Here is a 20,407-nt window from a genome sequence, read left to right on the forward strand (position 1 = left end):
TCACGTGGCTGGAAAATGATGAGAGGGGAGGTCACGTGACTTTGTGCCACAGTGTTTCTGTCAAAGCGTTAGAAACAGGTGGTGACGTTTGTGACTCGACCTTCGATGTGTTGCAGGTCCGCAGGCTCGAACTATCCTGATGCAGTCCAGTCTTCCTCAGGGCCAGCTGGCCACGATATGGTCAGTATGCTGAAATTCAAATATTTCATGGGGGGGGGACTTTTAGGGTAGTTGTCCTTAAACATGACATTTGTTCCGTGTGTTTTTCCTTCAGGAGTCTCTCAGACATCGACCAGGATGGAAAGCTGACAGCTGAGGAGTTTATCTTGGCCATGCACCTCATCGACATGGCCATGTCAGGCCTACCGCTGCCCCCAGTGTTACCCCCAGATTACCTCCCACCCACTTTCAGGTGAATACTGTGACCAAACACCCCATTAACTGAGTAACTGAGAGCAGTATGTTATATATGTGCATACTGATGCAATAACTGCCTTAAATAGTAGAAAGTCTCAGGTTCACATGAGGAGAACCGCACGAACCTCTTCTGACCGTGTTTATGGTGGACGGCTCATTTTATTAATTTGACAATACTCTGTGTGTGTGTGTGTGTGTGTGTGTGTGTGTGTGTGTGTGTGTGTGTGTGTGTGTGTGTGTGTGTGTGTGTGTGTGTTTGTTCCTTACAGGCGTGTGCGAAGTGACAGTGTTCAGTCTGACCAGAAGAGCGTCCAGGAGGAGGCTGAGGAGGAGACTGAGAGCAGCCTGGAGAAGAAGCTCCCAGGTGATTGGTTGTGCACATGACATCATGTTACTGGTCAAACTGGGAGCAGACCTGCCCCAGCCGCTCTCTCTCATCTTTAAATGTTTCATCACGGCCATCGTACCTCCCTTTGTGTCTTCACAGTGACGTTTGAGGACAAGAAGAGGGAGAACTTTGAGCGAGGAAACCTGGAGCTGGAGAAGAGACGTCAGGCTCTTCAGGAGCAGCAGAGGAAAGAGCAGGAGAGACTGGCAGCGCTGGAGAGGGAGGAGCAGGAGAGAAAGGTCAGCTACATTAACCATGTTCATTCCTCACGGCCGCTCTGTGCAGTCACACTTTGAATCGCCCGTTTCAGGTCTGCACATAAAGGCTTTGAACAGGGCCGCCGTGCTTTGACTGTAACAGCATCTTTGAATCACAGCAGTGTTGAAACGAGGATACACATAGAAATGATGGAGTGTTTTGTCTGCTTGTGTTTCAGGAGCGTGAGCGTCTGGAGCAGGAGAGGAGGCGACAGCAGGAGCTAGAAAAACAACTGGAGAAACAGAGAGAGCTGGAGAGGCAGAGAGAGGAGGAGAGGCGCAAAGAGATAGAGAGGAGAGAGGTATGAAGGAGGGAGGCCCGGAGGAGGAGGAGACACGAAGATGGTCTGAAGAGTTGTGTTTGAGTTGACGTGTCACTGCTGCACACTTGTAATTACATCTTCTGGAGGAGACTCCAGCTGCTCACCACCATCTCAGCTCTGACACAGAGAGCCGCTCACACGCTCAGCAGATGGCTTGTTGTGGATAATAAAGTGTATACTGTATGAAAATGATGTTCTGTCACGTCTCGTGTCCAGGCTGCTAAGCGTGAATTAGAGCGCCAGCGTCAGCTGGAGTGGGAGCGCCAGCGCCGCCAGGAGCTTCTGACCCAAAGAAACCGAGAGCAGGAGAGTATAGTGCTGCTCAAAGCCAGGAAGAAGACCCTGGAGTTTGAACTGGAGGCATTGGTAATCAAACACACACACACACACACACACACACACACACACACACACACACACCTCCTCACAACATCAAAGAGGCTGTACACACACAGTACACAGGACCATGAAGTGCTTGTCAATCAAAGGGAGCCATACTGCATTTGGAGGTATAGGCTGAGGAAACGCTGCAGAGAGGCACAAGTTCAGGATGTCAGCTGGCTCTGAGCCGACCGTCGAGCTGGCAGCTGAAGCGCTACTGACCGTCTCTCTGTGCACTGTAGTTACTCCTTGACAGTGTGATGATGGCAGCCTGGAATGTTTCTTCAGTAATAAACCAAAAGCTATCAGCTAATACCAACAGGAAGCCCAGAGCTGCTGTCCTCTAACTTACTCTGTGAGCTAACACTTGTACATGGACAGATGCTACGTGACTTTACGCTCCTCCATCTCTTTCTCCCACTCTGCAGAACGATAAGAAGACCCAGCTGGAGGGCAAACTGAAGGATGTTCGGTTTCGACTGTCGGCTCAGCGGAGAGAGGTGGAGCAGACCAATCAGACCAGAGAGACACGCATAGCTGAAATCACGCTGCTACAGCAGCAGCTGCAGGTACGCACACCAAACGGAAACCAGCAGCATTAAACTCCAGTTCACTTACTCTAGCTTGAATGAGCGGATTCAACAAACACACATCATTTCTCTTCATGTGACTTCATGACTGTCTGCAGGACTCCCAGCAGTGGCTGGGGAGGCTAATCCCCGACAAACAGAGTCTCAACGACCAGCTGAAGCAGGTTCAGCAGAACAGCCTGCACCGTGAGTCCTGTGGAGTCTCAACACACACTTCCATGTGAACGTCACACACCATGTTACTCTGCAGCTGACTCTCCTGACCTGACCTCACCTGTCTGTGTGTGTCCAGGTGACAGTCTGTCGTCCCTGCAGAAGGCTGTGGAGCAGAAGGAGTCCAGCAGGCAGCAGCTCAGAGATCAGCTGGATGCCGTGGAGAGAGAAACCAGGGCCAAACTGCTGGAAATAGACGCTTTCAACACGCAGCTGAAGGTAAAGGAGCTCATGCAGGACACAAAGGAAAGCTCAGGTGTGTGCTGTTACAAAGGCAAACACTGACGACATCACAGCAGGCTCACTGAGCAGAGCACAGCTTTCTGCTGGAGACAAATACACGCTGTCATCACGCAGGACGTCAGCTGTTCAAATAAGAAACACAGTATTTGTACATGAATATAGAACAGGGGTACCCACAGTCACTCAGAGTACAAATACCTGTAGTAGTACTACATCCAGCCTGCTGTGACTTTGGCTCAGTCTGACTCACAGGAGCATCATTTCTTCACATTCATGTAACATAAAGTAGTGCGTGTGCTGATCAGTGTACTGATACTGATCTGCTGTCGTGCTTTATTAATTCAGTGAACAGCTGATTAATAGCTAGCTAACCCAGTCGCTGTCGCTGTAAATGAAACTTTGTCCGCGTTGAGAGCATTTAGTCGTGTCGTGACTGTAGCTTTGAATCCAGTCCCGTTGTCCCGTCCCTCGTAACCTCCTCCTCACACTCGTTAAATGCAGTCACAGTATTCATGTTTGTGATGTTTAACATATCCATGTTTGTATCTGACCTTTGACCTGTGCTTGTGTTCATGTTGGTGTCTCAGTGTGTGTGTTCGTGTGGACAGACAGCTGAGCACTGAGCGTCTCCTCGCACAGCTGCTCCACTTAGTGTTCAGTGATGGTGGAGGCGTTGTCTTCCTCAGGGTGGGAGCACAGCAGTCTGTTTCCTAGACCCCCTTTGTCCCCTCTCTGAGTCAGGTCAAAGAGAGGAGAGTCAGTCCTGTGGTCTGCTCCATCGAGGAGGACGGGGGGGCAGAGACAACACAGACCTCAGTAACTTGATTTTGTCAGGCTAATCTGATGAAGCTGCTGCTCCGTCTTATTCAGTATCTTCATCATAATGCACTGATCTGAGAAAATGGCCAAAGCCTTTGAACAGCAAGCAGAGCCAGCAGTGATGGACGTCAGTGTTGTCCCGTGTCTCAGTGGAGTCTTTTTCTGCTCAGCAGCAGCAGTACAGACCGCTGAGACGTGAACGATGTTTGACCGTGCTGCCGTCCGCCTTCCTTTCATTTCCTCTCCTTCTCTCGTCACACTGCTGTCCCTCCTCTGTCCTCTCCTCCCAATGGGACGCTTCATGTCCAATGCTTCTTCTGCCTCTTTCCTGACTCCACTTGCTGTCCTCCTCCTCTTCCTCCTGTGTTGCTTGCCTTCGTTTTCTTCCTGTTATATTTTGTTGGATCCACATAATGAACCCTTCCTTCTTTATTTTCTACTCCTTATTTACCTCCTACGTTGGCCTTTTGCTCCCTTGCCTTTGCCAGTCTCTGTGTGAGTTCTATGCCAACCACTGTGCCAGGATAGAGGCCCTGCGACGCCAGCTTCAGGAGGAGCAGAGAGGGAGACAGGTAGAGCACACTGCCACTACTGGACTGGGGTGGTACTGCAGCTGGGACATATAAAATATCAAACCACTTGATGAACACGCTGCCTCTCACGGCAGGCCTGGAGCGCAGAGCCCTTCTCGATTTGGATTGGACCTCACTGTCACATCTGGCAGACTATTTGAGAAAGTAAAACCTTTGATACCATTTTATCAGGCTACTAACTGTAGTACTGTAGTGACTCTAGAAGGCTCTGCCGCTTTAACTCCTACAAACCAGACGTGTAGATGCCTGGTTTGTGCAGACCTACCTGATCAACATGTGTAGTGCACTGTAATGCCCCCACCAGGCAGCTAGATGTGTAGCGACCAGTTGAAGCTTGACTGTAATGGTCAAGCTGCGAGTGGTTTGACATTCACATACTGGTATACTGATTCTGGTGTGCTGTTTCCTCTGACCTCACAAGGCACTCAACACACACTAATCCAGAGCAAGACATGCATCAGCAACATGACTCCTTAAGAGGAGGAAGGACGGAGTGAAGGAGTTGTAGCCAGAAACTGAATAAATCAAGACAAATTGGTCCGCCTCATTCCCGTCCTAAAAACCTCATAGTAAATACTTAAAAACAGCCTCACTGAACCATTATTTACTATCCATACAGATGAGTACTGAACATGCTGCCAGCTGGGCGGTTTCTCTCTTCAGCCTGTTTTTGTAACTGCGACTGCACTAACGGTCGTTCATTACTCATCAGTGAGTCAGCGGAGCCTCTCCTCGCATGAGTCAAGGCCTTATTGTTTTTAGTCTCTGCTGAAAGACGATAAGCAGACCTGCGTCAGGGATTAAAATGTTTGATCAGGCACTTGGAAAACAGCTTGAAGTGATTTGGATACTGTAAATATCACATTCGCACATAAGTGTGTGCTCTGGGATATTTTACGATATTTTTATTATATTTTTACGATATTTTTATCGTAAAATATAAAATTATATTTTTTACGATTTTAAATTGACACGCACAAACATCTGCACCGACATTTAGTGAGTTGACTGATCCATCATGACTGAGCTGCTGCTGCAACTTCAGCAGTCAGCTGTGAGGCCATTGCACTCACTGTGTGGACATTCATGTGGACGATGTCCACTAAGACCCCCACTGCTCAGAGGACAGAATGTGTCCAGGTCTGAAGTTCATCTTAATACCTGAACCTGAACTGTGAGTGCGTGCCAGTGTCCACAGAATGGCTGATCCTCTGTGTGTGTGTGTGTGTGTGTGTGTGTGTGTGTGTGTGTGTGTGTGTGTGTGTGTGTGTGTGTGTGTGTGTGTGTGTGTGTGTGTGTGTGTGTGTGTGTGTGTGTGTTCAGTGCCAGGAGCAGGGACAGCTACAGAAGTGTTTGTCAGCCATCAGAGTGTGTCTGGCTCGGCTAGACTACGTTATAAAGGTCCACAAAATGACCCCCCCCCCCCCATTTCTCTTCTCTTCATTTCCTCCATCTTTCTTCCTCTTCTACCATGTGCCTCCTCATCCCTCCTTTCATCACCCTTTCTTTGCTTCATCCTCTTGTTTACTCACTTCTTCTTGTCCCTCTCTCCTCCTCTTGTCCCCTGTAAACATTTCTGTCCTCTCAGTCCTCCTCTTTAGCCCCACATCCTTTCTTTTCCAAGCCAGCTACTAACTATGCTCCCGTAGTTAACACTGTACGCAGTGGTCATGCTAAACTAGCGGTCTTGCTAGGTTAGCAGGTGTGCTAGCTGAGGGGACTGTGTGCTGTTGCTATGCTAGGCTACTAGATTACTGCACTGTATGTTCTGCTGCCAACAGGCCACCAGGTGATGTTTCAGCCAGACAGGTAGGAGCTAGCAGACGACATGAGGCTGATCAGCTAGAATCTGAGTGTGAGCTTTACTTTATCTGGGTGTGTGTGTGTGTGTGTGTGTGTGTGTGTGTGTGTGTGTGTGTGTGTGTGTGTGTGTGTCTGTGTGTGTCTGTGTGTGTGTGTGTGTGTGTATGCTCGGCATGCTGTGTCTTCTCATTGTCCTCCGCTTCCTGTTTCAGGTGATGTGGAGTTCTCTCTCTCCAAAGCTGTAGTTTTCACTCCTCCGTCAGTCTCTTTCTGATTGGTTGGCTTGTTTCTGGAGGTTTCCTCTCATTGGTTGTTTGGCTGAAACACGACGGCTGCCTTGTGTTGTTGTTATAGTAACAGAGTGTGTTCTAATGGCACAGCTGGTTGTCATGACGACACAGAACTGCCCCCTCCTCCCCCTGACACCCCCCTCCTCCCCATCCCTTTTTTGTTATATCTAACCCCTCCCACAAACATACTGTGCCTCGCGCAAGCTCCGCCCCACCGCAACGACCAGAGCCAGCGTCTTCGACCGGGTCAGTGCCAGAGCCCCTACCCCAGGGACCCCCCCCACCCCCACCCCCGGGACACCTCGTCAGGGGCGGAGCTTGCCTGACCACCTGACTAACACTCTGCCGCTACTGCTACTGTTCTCGTTTGTTGTCGATGGTAACCCGTAGCTACCAGCCCTCTGATCCCACCTCCTCCTCACCGTTGTTCCTTCCTGTATCCCATGATGCTTTGCAGGAGCTGAGGGAGATCCACAGCCGGCAGCAGAGACAGAAACAGAAGGAGGTGGAAGGAGACGCACACACGCTGACACACACACACGCTCATACGCATACCCCCACCGAGAGGAAGTCTGCTGAGCTGCAGGACAGCAGGTGAGGACCCGAACCCTCCTGATGTCCACAGTGTCCTCTGAACCCTCATGATGTCCACAGAAGTGCATCCTCCTGTGAAAGCGTTTTTCATGAGCCTCTTGCTCTCTGTCTCTCTCTGTCTCCCTCTGTCTGTCTCCCTTTCTCTTTCTGTCTCCCTCTCTCTCTCTGCCTGTCTCATTCTTTGTCTGTCTCCCTCTGTCTGTCTTCTTCTCTGTCGGTCTGTCTCTCTCTCTGTCTTTCTCTCTCTCTGTGTCTGTCTCTCTCTCTCTCGCTCATCCCACAGGTTGTCATCAGAAGAGGGTGTGGCCTGGAGGGATGAAGCAGGAAGCTCTGCCCCCACAGCTCCGAGCCCCGCCTCCATGTCTGCGCCCCACGCCTGGCTAAACAGAGTGACTCAGGAAGAGGAGGAGAGGAAGAGGAGAGGGATGGAGGAGGATGAGGAGGGCCGGAAGGGAGCAGGATCGGTAGAAGAGAAGGAGGACGAGGGTAGAGGCAAGAAGGACATGCAGGAGAAGCTGACCAAGCTGTTCGGCCAGCCGGCTGACCCCTGGGCTTCAACAGGTGTGTTACTGCTGTTACACAGTCTCATAGGCAGGTGTTGGTGTGTGTGCTTCTCACCTGTGTACCTGATGTGGCATTGTCACATGCTGGGCAGTCTATGCAGTAGAACGATGCCACTGTAAAAATCGTCCAAAGCTAAGTTTAACTAGCAGCACAGTCAGAGCAGTGGCTTCTAACTCTTCTGTCTGTCCACAGTGGACAAGTCTCAGGGACCCAGTCTTTTTGACCAGAAGGCGGCAGCCAGCGGCTTCGACCAGCAGCAGCCCCCGGTGAAGGTGGTCTACTACAGGGCTGTGTATCCGTTTGACGCTCGCAGCCACGACGAGATCAGCATCGCTCCTGGAGACGTAATCATGGTGTGTAGTATTCACACAGGCTGAGCACTCAAGCCCTCGTAACCTGCAGCCACCACCTCCACCTTTCTACAGAAACACCAGCACACACAGAGTTTACCTGAGAGAGTGCACCTGAAATAAGGTCACACAGGCGACACAGGACACAAAACACACAAACAACAGCTCAGTACAGTAATGTGTGCGTGTGTGTGTGTGTGTGTTAAAGCCTGCTGTGTGTCTATATGTGTGTCTTTTTCTCTCTGAAGTGTGTGTGTGCGTGTGCGTGTGTATTAACTGTGTCCTCTCTCCTCTGCTGTGCAAACTGAAGGTGAAGGGGGAATGGGTAAGTTCTTGCCCCCACCCAGTGTTGTGCCTCCACCAATCACACGCCAGCACTCATTTGAGCTCCTTCTGTCATTGGTCATCTCATGTCCTCTCCATGTTCATTCATGTCCAGTGGATGAATGTCTTTCTGCGCCGTCTCTCTGATGTGTAAACGTTGCTCGTTCTGTTTTCACAGTAAATGTGAAAAGTTGTCAAAGTGCTGAAGTTTGAGCGTGAAGCTGCAGCGTCACACCTTACAGTCACACCTGTCTCAATAAATACAGGCCTTACTTCTTTATTGTCATCAGTGTCTCCATGAATAAACATGAATGAGATGAGACTTTAACTCCCCCCCCCCGGAACCAGATCACAGCATTAACAGTTCAAAGGTCAGGTTATCGTTCACGTGCTGTCTGTTTCCCTCGATGATCTACTAATGTAGTAATTCTGCAAGCTTGAGTTCAGCTCTGATCAGCTGCTGCTGTCATCGTCTCCACCGCTGCTCTCCTCTGCCATGAATCATCTTTATGAATTCCCTGTTTGTGCTTGCACAGTTCAGCTTCATCTTAATCCCGCCCCTGTGCTCTCATAGGTGGATGAATCCCAAACAGGTGAACCTGGTTGGCTGGGAGGCGAGCTCAGGGGGCGTACCGGTTGGTTTCCAGCCAATTACGCTGAGCGGATACCCGACAGCGAAGCGCCGATTAGCCTGCGCGCAGCAGCCTCAGCCACTCCCGCCTCAGCCCAGCAGCCAATGAGCACGCCTCCCCCAGCACCTGGACACACCTCCTCCTCCACGTCCTCCGCCAACAGTAACTGGGCTGACTTCAGCACCACGTGAGTCCTGCTGGTGTCGATAATGTAATGATAAAACCAAACAGTCTGATTCGTTGGTGCTGTCCTGGCGGTTTGTCTCACCTCCATGTCTTCAGCCTCTTTCCTGCCGTAATCCTAACGTTCACCTGTGTGCGTCCGTTTCCAGGTGGCCCTCCAACACGGCCAGTCAGTCAGACAGCGAGGGGTGGGACGCGTGGCCGACCTCATCAGCCAGTCAGAATCCTTCGCTCAGCGTTCCCTCAGCACAGCTACGACAGCGCTCCGCTTTCACACCCGCTACCATGACCACGGGCTCCTCTCCGTCCCCTGTGCTGGGACAGGTGGGACCATGACGGACTGTGCACAGCCTGTAGACCAGGGCCTAAACTGGACAATGTTTGTCAGACCGGGTTCAGACTAGGTTCAGACTGGTCCCTCAGACTGGGTTCAGACTGGTCCCTCAGACTGGGTTCATATTGGATTCATACTGGGTTCAGACAGGGTTCAGACTGGTCCCTCAGACTGGGTTCAGACAGGGTTCAGACTGGTCCCTCAGACTAGGTTCAGACTGGTCCCTCAGACTGGGTTCATACTGGTCCCTCAGACTGGGTTCATACTGGGTTCATACTGGGTTCAGACAGGGTTCAGACTGGTCCCTCAGACTGGGTTCATACTGGGTTCAGACTGGGTTCATACTGGATTCAGACTGGGTTCAGACTGGGTTCATACTGGGTTCATACTGGGTTCATACTGGGTTCAGACAGGGTTCAGACTGGTCCCTCAGACTGGGTTCAGACTGGTCCCTCAGACTGGGTTCATACTGGTCCCTCAGACTGGGTTCATACTGGGTTCAGACAGGGTTCAGACTGGTCCCTCAGACTGGGTTCATACTGGGTTCAGACTGGTCCCTCAGACTGCGTTCATACTGGGTTCAGACTGGGTTCATACTGGATTCAGACTGGGTTCAGACTGGGTTCATACTGGATTCAGACTGGGTTCAGACTGGTCCCTCAGACTGGGTTCATACTGGATTCAGACTGGGTTCAGACTGGTCCCTCAGACTGGGTTCATACTGGATTCAGACTGGGTTCAGACTGGTCCCTCAGACTGCGTTCATACTGGATTCAGACTGCGTTCATACTGGATTCAGACTGGGTTCATACTGGATTCAGACTGGGTTCAGACTGGGTTCATACTGGATTCAGACTGGGTTCAGACTGGTCCCTCAGACTGGGTTCATACTGGATTCAGACTGGGTTCAGACTGGTCCCTCAGACTGGGTTCATACTGGATTCAGACTGGGTTCAGACTGGTCCCTCAGACTGGGTTCATACTGGATTCAGACTGGGTTCAGACTGGTCCCTCAGACTGCGTTCATACTGGATTCAGACTGCATTCATACTGGATTCAGACTGGGTTCATACTGGATTCAGACTGGGTTCAGACTGGTCCCTCAGACTGACCTGCTCTGTTTGCACATGGTGGTCTAGTCTCAGGTATGAATAAAGTTTTCCTCTGTTTGTCAGGGGGAGAAGGTGGAGGGTCTTCAGGCTCAGGCTTTATATCCCTGGAGAGCGAAGAAGGACAACCACCTCAACTTCAACAAAAACGAGGTGACTTAATGGGTTTTGGTGTTGTCTCTGAATCTTCTCAGATCATCCAGATGTTTCTGAGAGGATCGTTTCACTGAGTCGTTGTTGTCAATGCAGATAATCACGGTGTTGGAGCAACAGGACATGTGGTGGTTGGGTGAACTGCAGACCGGACAGAGAGGCTGGTTCCCCAAAAGTTACGTCAAGCTCATCTCCGCCGCCATGCCGGCCCCCGCCGGCGCCACGCCACGCAGCAAAAACACTAGGTGGGTCGAGTCAGGTTAGGTTTACAGACCTCCAGTTTACACTTTTTAAACAGCTGTTTCTGAGGAAGCTTTTCACAATGAAATGATTTTCTGTTCTTCTCTGTCTCCTCAGTGAGTCTGGAGTGTCAGACAGCCCACCCAATGGAAAGCGGCCCTCCCCCTCCCCGACGAAGCCCTCTGAGTCTGGAGAAGGTAATGCACACAAACACGTTAATGCACCTTTTACTGTTAGTCAGGCAGGTGAGGAGCATTGACACTGTCCACCTGTCCACATGCACCCACACAGAGTATGTGGCCATGTACACCTACGAGAGCAGCGAACAGGGCGACCTGAGCTTCCAGCAAGGGGACATTGTCATGGTGACCAGGAAAGAAGGGGATTGGTGGACGGGCATGGTCGGAGGCAAGACTGGAGTCTTCCCCTCCAATTATGTCAAACCGCGGGACTCGACCTCAGAGGTGAGACTTGGCTCAGGACAGGAGGACGGACCAGAACGGCCGGCATGTCTTTAATGATCTGAACTTTGTCTCCGTCTCTAGTCTTTGGGACCAGCAGGGAAGACGGGCAGCCTGGGAAAGAAGCCAGGTGAGCTCTCTGACTCTCACTCAGAAACTGAACCTGGCTCATAAACCCCCCAGATCCCCCCCCCCCCTCACTCCACCTTCCTCTTCCTGTGTGTCTCCATCAGAGATCGCTCAGGTGATCGCCCCCTACAGCGCCACAGGAGCAGAGCAGCTGACGTTAGCGCCGGGACAGCTGATCCTCATCCGAAAGAAGAACCCGGGGGGCTGGTGGGAGGGTGAGCTGCAGGTACACAGCACAGTCCGTCCTACCTGTGCCTTCTTGTTCTCCAGTTAATCTAGCACATTTTAACCTTCTACATCATACAAAGCTGACAAAAACTGTATCACAGTTAAAATCCACAACATGCTGCCTTGATACTCTGCCAACAAACTTTTTTAAAAATGTTTTTCACTGCATAGCTCCAGATGTGTTACAGATAATAAATAATTCTCTTCAGTCCGGTCAGTTTCCCCAGGCCTTGAAAACTGCAGTAATAAAACCTCTCCTAAAAAAAAACTAATCTGGATGCTTCAGTAAAGTATCAAATCTTCCCTCTCTAGGAAAAATTATTGAAAGGGTTGTTTTTCAACAGACGCATGCTTTCATGATGCAGAACAATCGTTTTAATGCATTTCAGTCTGGATTTCGTCCACAGCACAGCACTGAGACTGTACTCATCAAAGTTTTAAATGACATACATCTGAATAATGATGCTTCCAAAACCTCAGTTTTAGTATTATTAGATCTCAGTGCTGCCTTTGATACGGTTGATCAGGACATACTTCTTGACAGACTGGAAAAGTGGATGGGACTTACTGGCACTGTACTACACTGGTTCAAATCTATTTACAAGATAGATACTACTTTGTGTCAATTGGTGAGCATGTGTCTGAACGAAAGAAGATGATGTGTGGGGGGCCACAAGGGTCCATTCTCGGACCACTTCTTTTCAATATCTACATGTTGCCCCTAGCTCAGATTATGGAGCATCTTAATATTTCTTATCATACTTACGCAGATGATACACAACTTTATATTTCTGTCATCACATGACTACAGTCCCTTACTTTCACTGAGTGAGTGTATTCATCAAATCAATGAGTGGATGTGCCAGAATTTTCTTCAGCTTAATGCAGATAAGACAGAAGTGATTGTTTTTGGCCCCAACAATGAAAGGTCAAAGATCAGCGCTCAGCTTAACTCCATGTCACTGACAACAACAGATAAAGCCAGAAATCTTGGTGTAATTATTGATTCGGACCTGAATTTTAACAACCATTTAAAGCTCATTACCAAATCAGCCTACTACCACCTGAAAAACATAACCAGAATCAAGGGATGTCTGTCCAAAGAAGACATGGAAAGACTTGTTCATGCATTCATTTTCAGTAGGTTGGACTATTGCAATGGAGTCTTTACTGGCCCAAACAAAAAATCAATTAGGCAACTACAGCTGATCCAAAATGCTGCTGCACGAGTCCTTACAAACAGCAGAAAAGTGGACCATATCACACCAGTCCTCAGATCACTACACTGGCTTCCTGTGAGTCAAAGAATAGACTTTAAAATCTTACTGTTGGTCTACAAAGCATTAAATGGTCTAGGACCAAAATATATTCTAGATTTATTGACTCCATATGAAGCATCCAGACCCCTCAGGTCATCAGGACAGGTCTACTGTGTGTTCCCAGAATGAGAAGCAAACAAAGTGAAGCAGCTTTCAGTTATCATGCTCCTCACCTGTGGAACATTCTCCCTGCACACCTGAGGTCTGCACCACCTGTCAGCTCTTTTAAATCAGGGTTGAAAACATTATTATTTGCTACAGCTTTTACTTAAAGTAAATATATCTGCTCAATGGTTTTAATCATTCTAAAATCTAAATTATTGTCTTTTACTGGTTTCTGTTTTTAATTTTCCTTTAAATGTATTTTATTTTATTTTTCTATTCTCTTTCTTTCTTTCTTTGAAATTGATTTTCTATTTATCATTTTAATGTATTTTTATGCTTCTATAAAGCACTTTGAATTGCCTGGTGTATGAATTGTGCTATACAAATGAATTTGCCTCGCCTTTCCTTACGATGAAGAGAGCGGGGCGTCGCTTAAAGAGCGTCCATGATGGAGAGAACGATGAAACTGAGAGACGCTCCGCTCTGTTTGTGGAGTCGTTCTTTAGATTCGTCGTTGTCTGTTGTTTCTGTCAGTAATGAAGCTGGGTTTGATCTGAATCTTTAAGCGTGTCTGTACCTCAGTGTGAAGCATTAAAGTCTCTTCTAGAAGTGAACCGAATCATGACGCTGTTTGCATGACGTGCTGTGCTCTGATTGGTCCAGGCCCGGGGGAAGAAGCGCCAGATAGGTTGGTTTCCAGCCAATTACGTGAAGCTGCTCAGTCCCAGCACCAGCAAGACGACGCCCACAGAGCCCACCCCCCCTAAACTGGCCCCCGCCAGCACAGGTACGCTGACAGCGCAGAGGCCGGCTGCACCTTTACAGTCCTGACCCACAGCCGGCATGAAAACAGGGTTTGTCTCTGTAAATGTCTCACTAAGACGCTGACCTCCTGTCCATCACGTCTGTCTCTGGTCCTGAAGCTGTGTGTCAGGTGATCGGCATGTACGACTACGTGGCCCAGAACGATGACGAGCTGGCCTTCCTGAAGGGTCAGGTGATCACGGTGCTCAACAAGGACGACTGTGATTGGTGGAAAGGAGAGCTCAACGGGAGGGAGGGTCTGTTTCCTAGCAACTACGTCAAACTCACCACGGACACTGACCCGAGCACGCAGTGTGAGTACTGACACGCACACGCACACACACACACACACACACACACACACACACACAGAGTTTACTAAAATTAACAGATGAAAATCACTCAGTGTGAAAACAAAGTAATCTAACACACACACACACACACACACACACACACACACACACACACACACACACACACACACACACACAGCCCAGAGCCAGGTGTGGAGATGCTGTCCCTCTCTCAGTGTTTGACCTTTGACCTTTCACCCTGACACTCCTTTGGGCCTCTTTGATGACCCCCCAGTCATACAACATCTCTGGGTGGTGTTTGTGTGGTGTGTATGTGCATGCATGTGTGTGTTTATTGGTGTCAGAGTGTCTCCCGTCCGTCCCGCCTGCATGTGTCCCTTCAGCACGATCCACTGTAGACTTTGAGTTTCTAGAGGTGAGCGAAGACAAACCCGGACAGACAAAAGACAAAATGTGTCTTTGTCCAAAAATCAAAATGCTAAAAACAGTTTCCACGGCAGACGTGTGACCAGCAGGAGGCGTGACGGAGGTCAGAGGTCAGAGGTATCAGCGATGTCCTTTCAGCGTTTCACCCAGCCCGAGCCGGATGACTGAAGTACAGCGGAGAGACGTTTGGCCTCACTGCTCGCAGTAATCAGTCAGTCATGACTAAAACACGTCTTTGTTCTATTTGAAATGTCTCGTTAGCTGACAGCCTGTTTCCTGTCCAGCGCGTTTCATACCTAAAGACAGGTCTTAATCAAAGGAGTGGACATGTCTCTTCATCAAACTAATCTGCTCCTGTGGAATGCATGAGAACGTGAAGGCTGACCTCTGACCTCAGACCTCCTGATCCTCTGACCTCTGATCTCCTGACCTCTGACTTCCTGATCCTCTGATCTCCTGACCCCTGACCCTCTGATATCTGACCTCCTGACCCCTGACCCCCTGACCTCTGACCTCTGACTGAACAGCTGTGGTCTGCACTGACACTGTGTGTTTGCAGAACGTGACTCCGTGTTTTCGTTGTTACCCATGGCGGTGAAGGGGTGACTGTTCAGGGTCTGAGCTGACCGGCTCCTCGCGGTAACGTCTGTCTCAAACTCTGTCACGGTCCTTTGAAACGTCGGCCTCATGGTGTGCTGATGTGTTTCACGTGGTTTGGCTCCAGACTCGGCTGGTCTGGGTCCAGGTGACGTGTGGGTAAAGCTGGTCTGCTTCTCTGTCTGCACGCAGCAGCTCTGTCCTCGCTCGCTCTAGATCCTCTGTTTCTATGGTTAGACCACACCTCCACACTCTCTGTCTTGCTGCACGCTCCACCCACCTAGCACCCGATTGGTCGTTGTTGTTGTTGTTGTTGTTGTTGTTTTGTTTAGTTGTTTTTGTTGATGTTGTTGTTGTCGTCCTCTCTCTAGGATCATATCATTACCCAGAACCCCCCTCTCCTCAAAGCCCTCAAAGAGACCCACTAGGCCACTCAACCAATGGGACAGCAGCAAGAGGTCACATGACCCGGAAATGGCGACTCTCCACCAATAGAAGCCAGAGAGAGAGAGAGAGACAGACAGACAGACAGACTGTAACGTTTAGACCTCTGTCTGTGCTCTGACTGGCTCCAAACAGCACTGTTCACCAGGGGGGAGGTCAATAGTCAGGGCTCCTCTCCTCCTCCGCCAGCTTTCTTCTTCTCCTCCACCTTTTCTCGCTCTTCTTCTCTTTGTGTTTTATCAGTTGGACGGTGTTTAGATGAGGAGGGAAGGAAGAAAGGAGGAGACTGAAGGAGAGACTATTGAGCTCCTCTCTCCCAGATTGGACTGATGAACATGTTTTGACTGTCCGCACACACACACACACACACACACACACACACACACACACACACACACACACACACACACACACACACACACAGCTCCGCCCTAGCGTGGTGAGGTGGATAGTGGGTCATTTTGTGGCTTTATGGGAGATTCTGTCATTAGAACCAGTAGCTCAGCTCACCCCCCACCCATTTTTTTTTTGTTTTATTTTCTAACATGGCTCCCATTGGTTCAGCAGCTTCATTCGCCTGTCAGTCAAAGTGCTGGCTCCACCCCATCCCCCTCACTAACCCCTCCCCTCCCACAGCTTCAGAAAGACCCACTATCTGCAGGAGGACAGGTCTCACTGCTGCACGCTCCTCTCTTCACCCCTCTTCACCTCTTTTCTCCTCAATGCCAAAGACGACGACTCCTCCCCCCTTCGTCCTTTTTCCCCTCTCAAAAGGAGGTGAAGTGATGGAGAGGAGAGGAAACGAGGCAGCATTGAGATGCGTCCCACAGCAGTCGAGTGCTAAGTGTCAGCCCAGGATGCTGCTCCGCTCTGTGCTCCTCCGTCAGTCTGTCAGCTTCTCCTCCGTCCTCCTCTGCCAGGGGAGGAGGCGAGGAGGCACAGAAGGGAGCGAGCAGCTGGAATGAGACTCGGCCCGGTAGCTCAGGGCTGAAGTGGAAAGCTGTGCTATAACTGCTTAGCATACCAGCTAACAAATTACACGCACACACAGAAACATGCAACACGGTACAGAGAGAATGCACGCACTCACACACACGTACACACACACTCACACACACACACACACACACACACACACACAGTGATGTTTTTATCCGTAGTTAACTTTCTGAACATGTATTAACTTCAAATGATCCCTTTTCTGTTCCGTTGTTGTTGTTTTTGTTTACATGTTTATTGATTTGTCTGTTGCTATGACGATGGCATCACTGAAGATGGGGGGGGCAGAAGGATCTGTCAATCATTCCAGTTCAAGGAATATTTGAACCTTTGGGGAAAAGTTGAAGGAAAACTCAAACCTGTCAAACACGTTGAGCCGGAGGTGATTAGCTTAGCTTAGCATAACGTTGGGAGCACCTTTAAACAGCCTGTTTGAAGCAGGTGTGAAGCCAGCGTGCAGCTCTGTGGAACCACTGCGTGTGCGTCTGAATCCACTGCGAGTGTCGCTTTGTGTGTTTTGGAGCGTCGTGATGAACTTTGTCCTCCTGCTCTCAGCGTGTATGCTAAGCTAACCAGCCTCTGGCTGCAGCCGCATGTTTAACGGTTATTTTCTGAGTGTGAGACGAGGAGATGTATTTCCGTTCCTTTGCGCAGCTCTCTGTTGCCCAGTTTTACAGGCAGGTGACGTTAAGTCCTTTGAGCTTCTCCTCAGTGAACCTCCACACTGTGACGCACCTGTGAAAGCAGACGTGTTCCAGCTCCTCGTCACCAGACTCCATGCACAAAACGGCTGATTTAAGCAAACTGCAAACAGGCAGAATCGTTTCAGCCCGACCAGGCATGAAGGACGGGACGGTCCGGGGACGGGGGGCTTCTGCTCCAACTCGAACATCAAACGTCATATTTTATCACATTTTACTGATTTATGAGGTCTGTGTTGAAGCACAGAGACAAACAAACAAGCAAAGCCTCTCCTCAGCCTCAATAATATAAATAAATAGAAATATATATACACGCTGTACAGACGCCATGACTTCCCTTTCCCTCAGAAACAGAACCGCCCTTTTGTTTGTTCCCATAGCAACAGACTGGTATTATAGTGGTTGCCATATCAGATTTGTATTTTTTGTTGTTTTGTTTATGTTTATCCAGATGACAGTATTGTGATTTTAATGTTTACCCTCAGAAACACAAACAATGAATGGGATGATTATTGAGCTTCACAACTTTTTATACAACAAGCAATGCAGCTGCTGTTGTTGTTTGTTGTTGTTGTTATTAACCTGCTTGGATCCTATTGGCTTCTCAGTGTGTCAGTATTGGAGGTGAAGGCCTCTGATTGGGTGATGAGTCAAAGACCATCGGCTCCTGAACGAACGGACGCCGGGGCCCATTGGTTCTGTTTTGGTCTCTTGTCAGTTTGGCAGCCGACGGTCGACACGTCTCACAGTCAGAGTGTTTCAGAACAAAGACCCTCATAGACCAGAGCCAGACCCCCCTCCCCAGTCCATACTACACTTCCTGCATCTCTGCCTGTTACGTCATGCTAACGCTTCCCATCAGCAGCTGTTAGCCTCCCTGTTAGCCTGTTAGCATGAAGCTGAAGTCACACAGAATGAAGCCAAAACCCTTTTAGTTTGAGGTTTTTAACACAAAACTCACTTTGCTCACCTCCGGCCCCTGGAGCCCAGCCCCGGGCTAGGCCCTGGTGCTCAGCTCTGGGACTTGTCTCTGGGACCCTGCTCTGGATCCCAGTCCCAGGGCTCTGCCCCGTGGCCCGGCCCTGGTGCTCAGCTCTGGGACTCGGCTCTGGTCTCACCTGGTCTGTTTAAAGTGCTCTGCATCATCTGCTCTTCATCTCATGAGTGGTTGGTGCTTCGTGTTGATATAAATAACAGCTCTGATGAACAGATGAATGGATGAATGGATTAACAGCCAGGCCTAATGTAACCAGACTTGGTGTGAGTGAGTGAGTGAGTGAGTGAGTGAGTGAGTGAGTGAGTGAAAGAGTGAAAGAGTGAAAGAGTGAAAGAGTGAAAGAGTGAAAGAGTGAAAATAAAGCATGAACAGCTTTCTGGACACGCGAGATCAGATGGACACACAAAGAAGAAGAGGATACTTGAATGAATGGATGATTGAATGGATGAATGACATACAGATTGTTAGCAGAGCGTGGATGGTCAAAATGTCCTGACGTTTTATTGGTGGATTTTAATGAAGCAGTGAATCTGATTGGTCCTGATGATTAAATGCTCTGAGACAGACTGCAGTCGACTGGCCTCGTTCCTCTCTCTCTCTCTCACACACACACACACACACACACACACACACACACACAGGCTTATAATGAACACGGTGAGGAAGTTTCTTGTTTATCTGGTGTTTGGAGATAAAATGTTGAGTTTTGCAGATGAAGTTTGGTCATAATGAGTCATTTTACTGAAGCTGCATTGATCAGTGAATGAACCCTGAATCAGGTCTACAGTGGAGGTGGTCTGCAGAGACGGACCCTCAGAGACCAGCAGCAGCAGCTCTTCTCTCAGCTTGTTGTAGTCTGAAAACTTCACCTTAAAGTTCGTGAAACCAAATTTTTCTTGAAGACAGCTTTGTTCCTAAAAAGAACATGTAAAGTAAACCAGCTGAGCGGAGCTTCAGCGAGGGTCTGACGCTTCGAGTCAAAACAGGTTCAGGTTTGAAAGTCACTGACATTCAAAACTGGGTGAGTTTAACGTCAGGTGCAGGTTCACCTTCCTCACTTCCTCCTTCAGGTAAAAGCAGGAAGAACCTGAAAAAGAAGCTGACACAAAAAAAAGTCTAAACTTTAAGAGACGTTTGTCTTTAATGTCCTCACACATCAATGTTGGGACAAACCTTTGTCTCAAACACTCGTCCACTGCCTGTGTGTTGGTCTCAGGTATGTATTTTACAGCAGGTGTGTTGTCTTACTCCTTCTGTGTGTCAGCATATTTGATTGACAGCTGCATGTCTGCATGTGGCTGCTTGTTTTTCAGGGTGCGCTGACCTCCACCTGCTGGACATGCTGAGCCCCATGGAGAGGAAGAGGCAGGGCTACATCCACGAGCTGATCGTCACCGAGGAGAACTACGTCAACGATCTGCAGCTCGTCACCGAGGTGAGCAGGCCTCTGCTTTTTGTCACAGGAGCTTAAACTGAGCAGGAGGAAAGAAATGCTTTTGATTCAGAGGCGTAAACAGTCAGTCCGCTATGTGGCCTGAAGCTCTGATACATCGACGACTCCAAGAGCTGATTCTGACTGAACCGAAGTGAACTGAGTCAGCAGTCAGTGAAGAAGTGACGTTTCCTCATTCCTAAGAATGAAAACTCACGTTTTCTCTTATTTCTATCTGTAAGTGAAGGGGCCGCTTTGAAGGAATGTCATCAGGTGGTTTGACCCTCCATCCTGTTCTACGTAAAAGGTGTCAAATAAAGTTTATTATTATTCTAGATTCTAGATTCAGATGATCGTCGTTCAGCACGAAGAACAAAGACCTGATGATGAATTCATGTTCCAGCACAGTGTGACAGGCGCACTGAGGAGCCTTCGTTTGACTAACGAGCAGAAACGTTTCTGTGTGTTTAGATCTTCCACAAACCTCTGCTGGACTGCGAGCTGCTGACGGAGAAGGAGGTGGCCATGATCTTTGTCAACTGGAAGGAGCTCATCATGTGCAACATCAAGCTGCTCAAGTAAAGACGGACGCAGCGAACAGTAGAAGCTGGTTCACGTCACCGAGGACGTTTTGGTCCAACGAGCAGCGTT

General features: G+C 49.2%; 1 protein-coding gene and 1 long non-coding RNA gene across 5 annotated transcripts in view; both read left to right on the forward strand.

The window, feature by feature from the left end:
- itsn1 (intersectin 1 (SH3 domain protein)) overlaps nucleotides 1-20,407 on the forward strand; it is a 41,326-nt gene that overhangs the window by 10,425 nt on the left and 10,494 nt on the right. The window contains exons 9-33 of one of the 4 annotated variants that reach the window (XM_070977321.1): nucleotides 117-180; nucleotides 275-412; nucleotides 687-781; nucleotides 905-1,044; nucleotides 1,242-1,364; nucleotides 1,602-1,751; nucleotides 2,195-2,335; nucleotides 2,455-2,542; nucleotides 2,649-2,788; nucleotides 4,120-4,203; nucleotides 6,775-6,911; nucleotides 7,195-7,472; nucleotides 7,668-7,828; nucleotides 8,724-8,968; nucleotides 9,114-9,288; nucleotides 10,474-10,560; nucleotides 10,657-10,805; nucleotides 10,918-10,997; nucleotides 11,092-11,264; nucleotides 11,346-11,391; nucleotides 11,495-11,616; nucleotides 13,706-13,829; nucleotides 13,966-14,160; nucleotides 19,638-19,759; nucleotides 20,228-20,334. In XM_070977321.1, the coding sequence (XP_070833422.1) occupies nucleotides 117-180; nucleotides 275-412; nucleotides 687-781; nucleotides 905-1,044; nucleotides 1,242-1,364; nucleotides 1,602-1,751; nucleotides 2,195-2,335; nucleotides 2,455-2,542; nucleotides 2,649-2,788; nucleotides 4,120-4,203; nucleotides 6,775-6,911; nucleotides 7,195-7,472; nucleotides 7,668-7,828; nucleotides 8,724-8,968; nucleotides 9,114-9,288; nucleotides 10,474-10,560; nucleotides 10,657-10,805; nucleotides 10,918-10,997; nucleotides 11,092-11,264; nucleotides 11,346-11,391; nucleotides 11,495-11,616; nucleotides 13,706-13,829; nucleotides 13,966-14,160; nucleotides 19,638-19,759; nucleotides 20,228-20,334 (3,364 nt within the window). Of the gene's footprint in view, nucleotides 1-116; nucleotides 181-274; nucleotides 413-686; nucleotides 782-904; nucleotides 1,045-1,241; nucleotides 1,365-1,601; nucleotides 1,752-2,194; nucleotides 2,336-2,454; nucleotides 2,543-2,648; nucleotides 2,789-4,119; nucleotides 4,204-6,774; nucleotides 6,912-7,194; nucleotides 7,473-7,667; nucleotides 7,829-8,135; nucleotides 8,151-8,723; nucleotides 8,969-9,113; nucleotides 9,289-10,473; nucleotides 10,561-10,656; nucleotides 10,806-10,917; nucleotides 10,998-11,091; nucleotides 11,265-11,345; nucleotides 11,392-11,494; nucleotides 11,617-13,705; nucleotides 13,830-13,965; nucleotides 14,161-15,554; nucleotides 16,891-19,637; nucleotides 19,760-20,227; nucleotides 20,335-20,407 lie in introns of those variants that run through there. The other 3 variants (XM_070977318.1, XM_070977319.1, XM_070977320.1) reach the window with 3 other exon arrangements.
- Nucleotides 18,442-18,890, forward strand: LOC139341059 (uncharacterized). The gene is made up of 2 exons (XR_011602990.1): nucleotides 18,442-18,611; nucleotides 18,677-18,890. It is a non-coding gene; the product is annotated as an uncharacterized lncRNA (long non-coding RNA).

This window comes from Chaetodon trifascialis, chromosome 13, assembly GCF_039877785.1.
Source record: "Chaetodon trifascialis isolate fChaTrf1 chromosome 13, fChaTrf1.hap1, whole genome shotgun sequence".
Lineage (NCBI taxonomy): Eukaryota > Metazoa > Chordata > Actinopteri > Chaetodontiformes > Chaetodontidae > Chaetodon > Chaetodon trifascialis.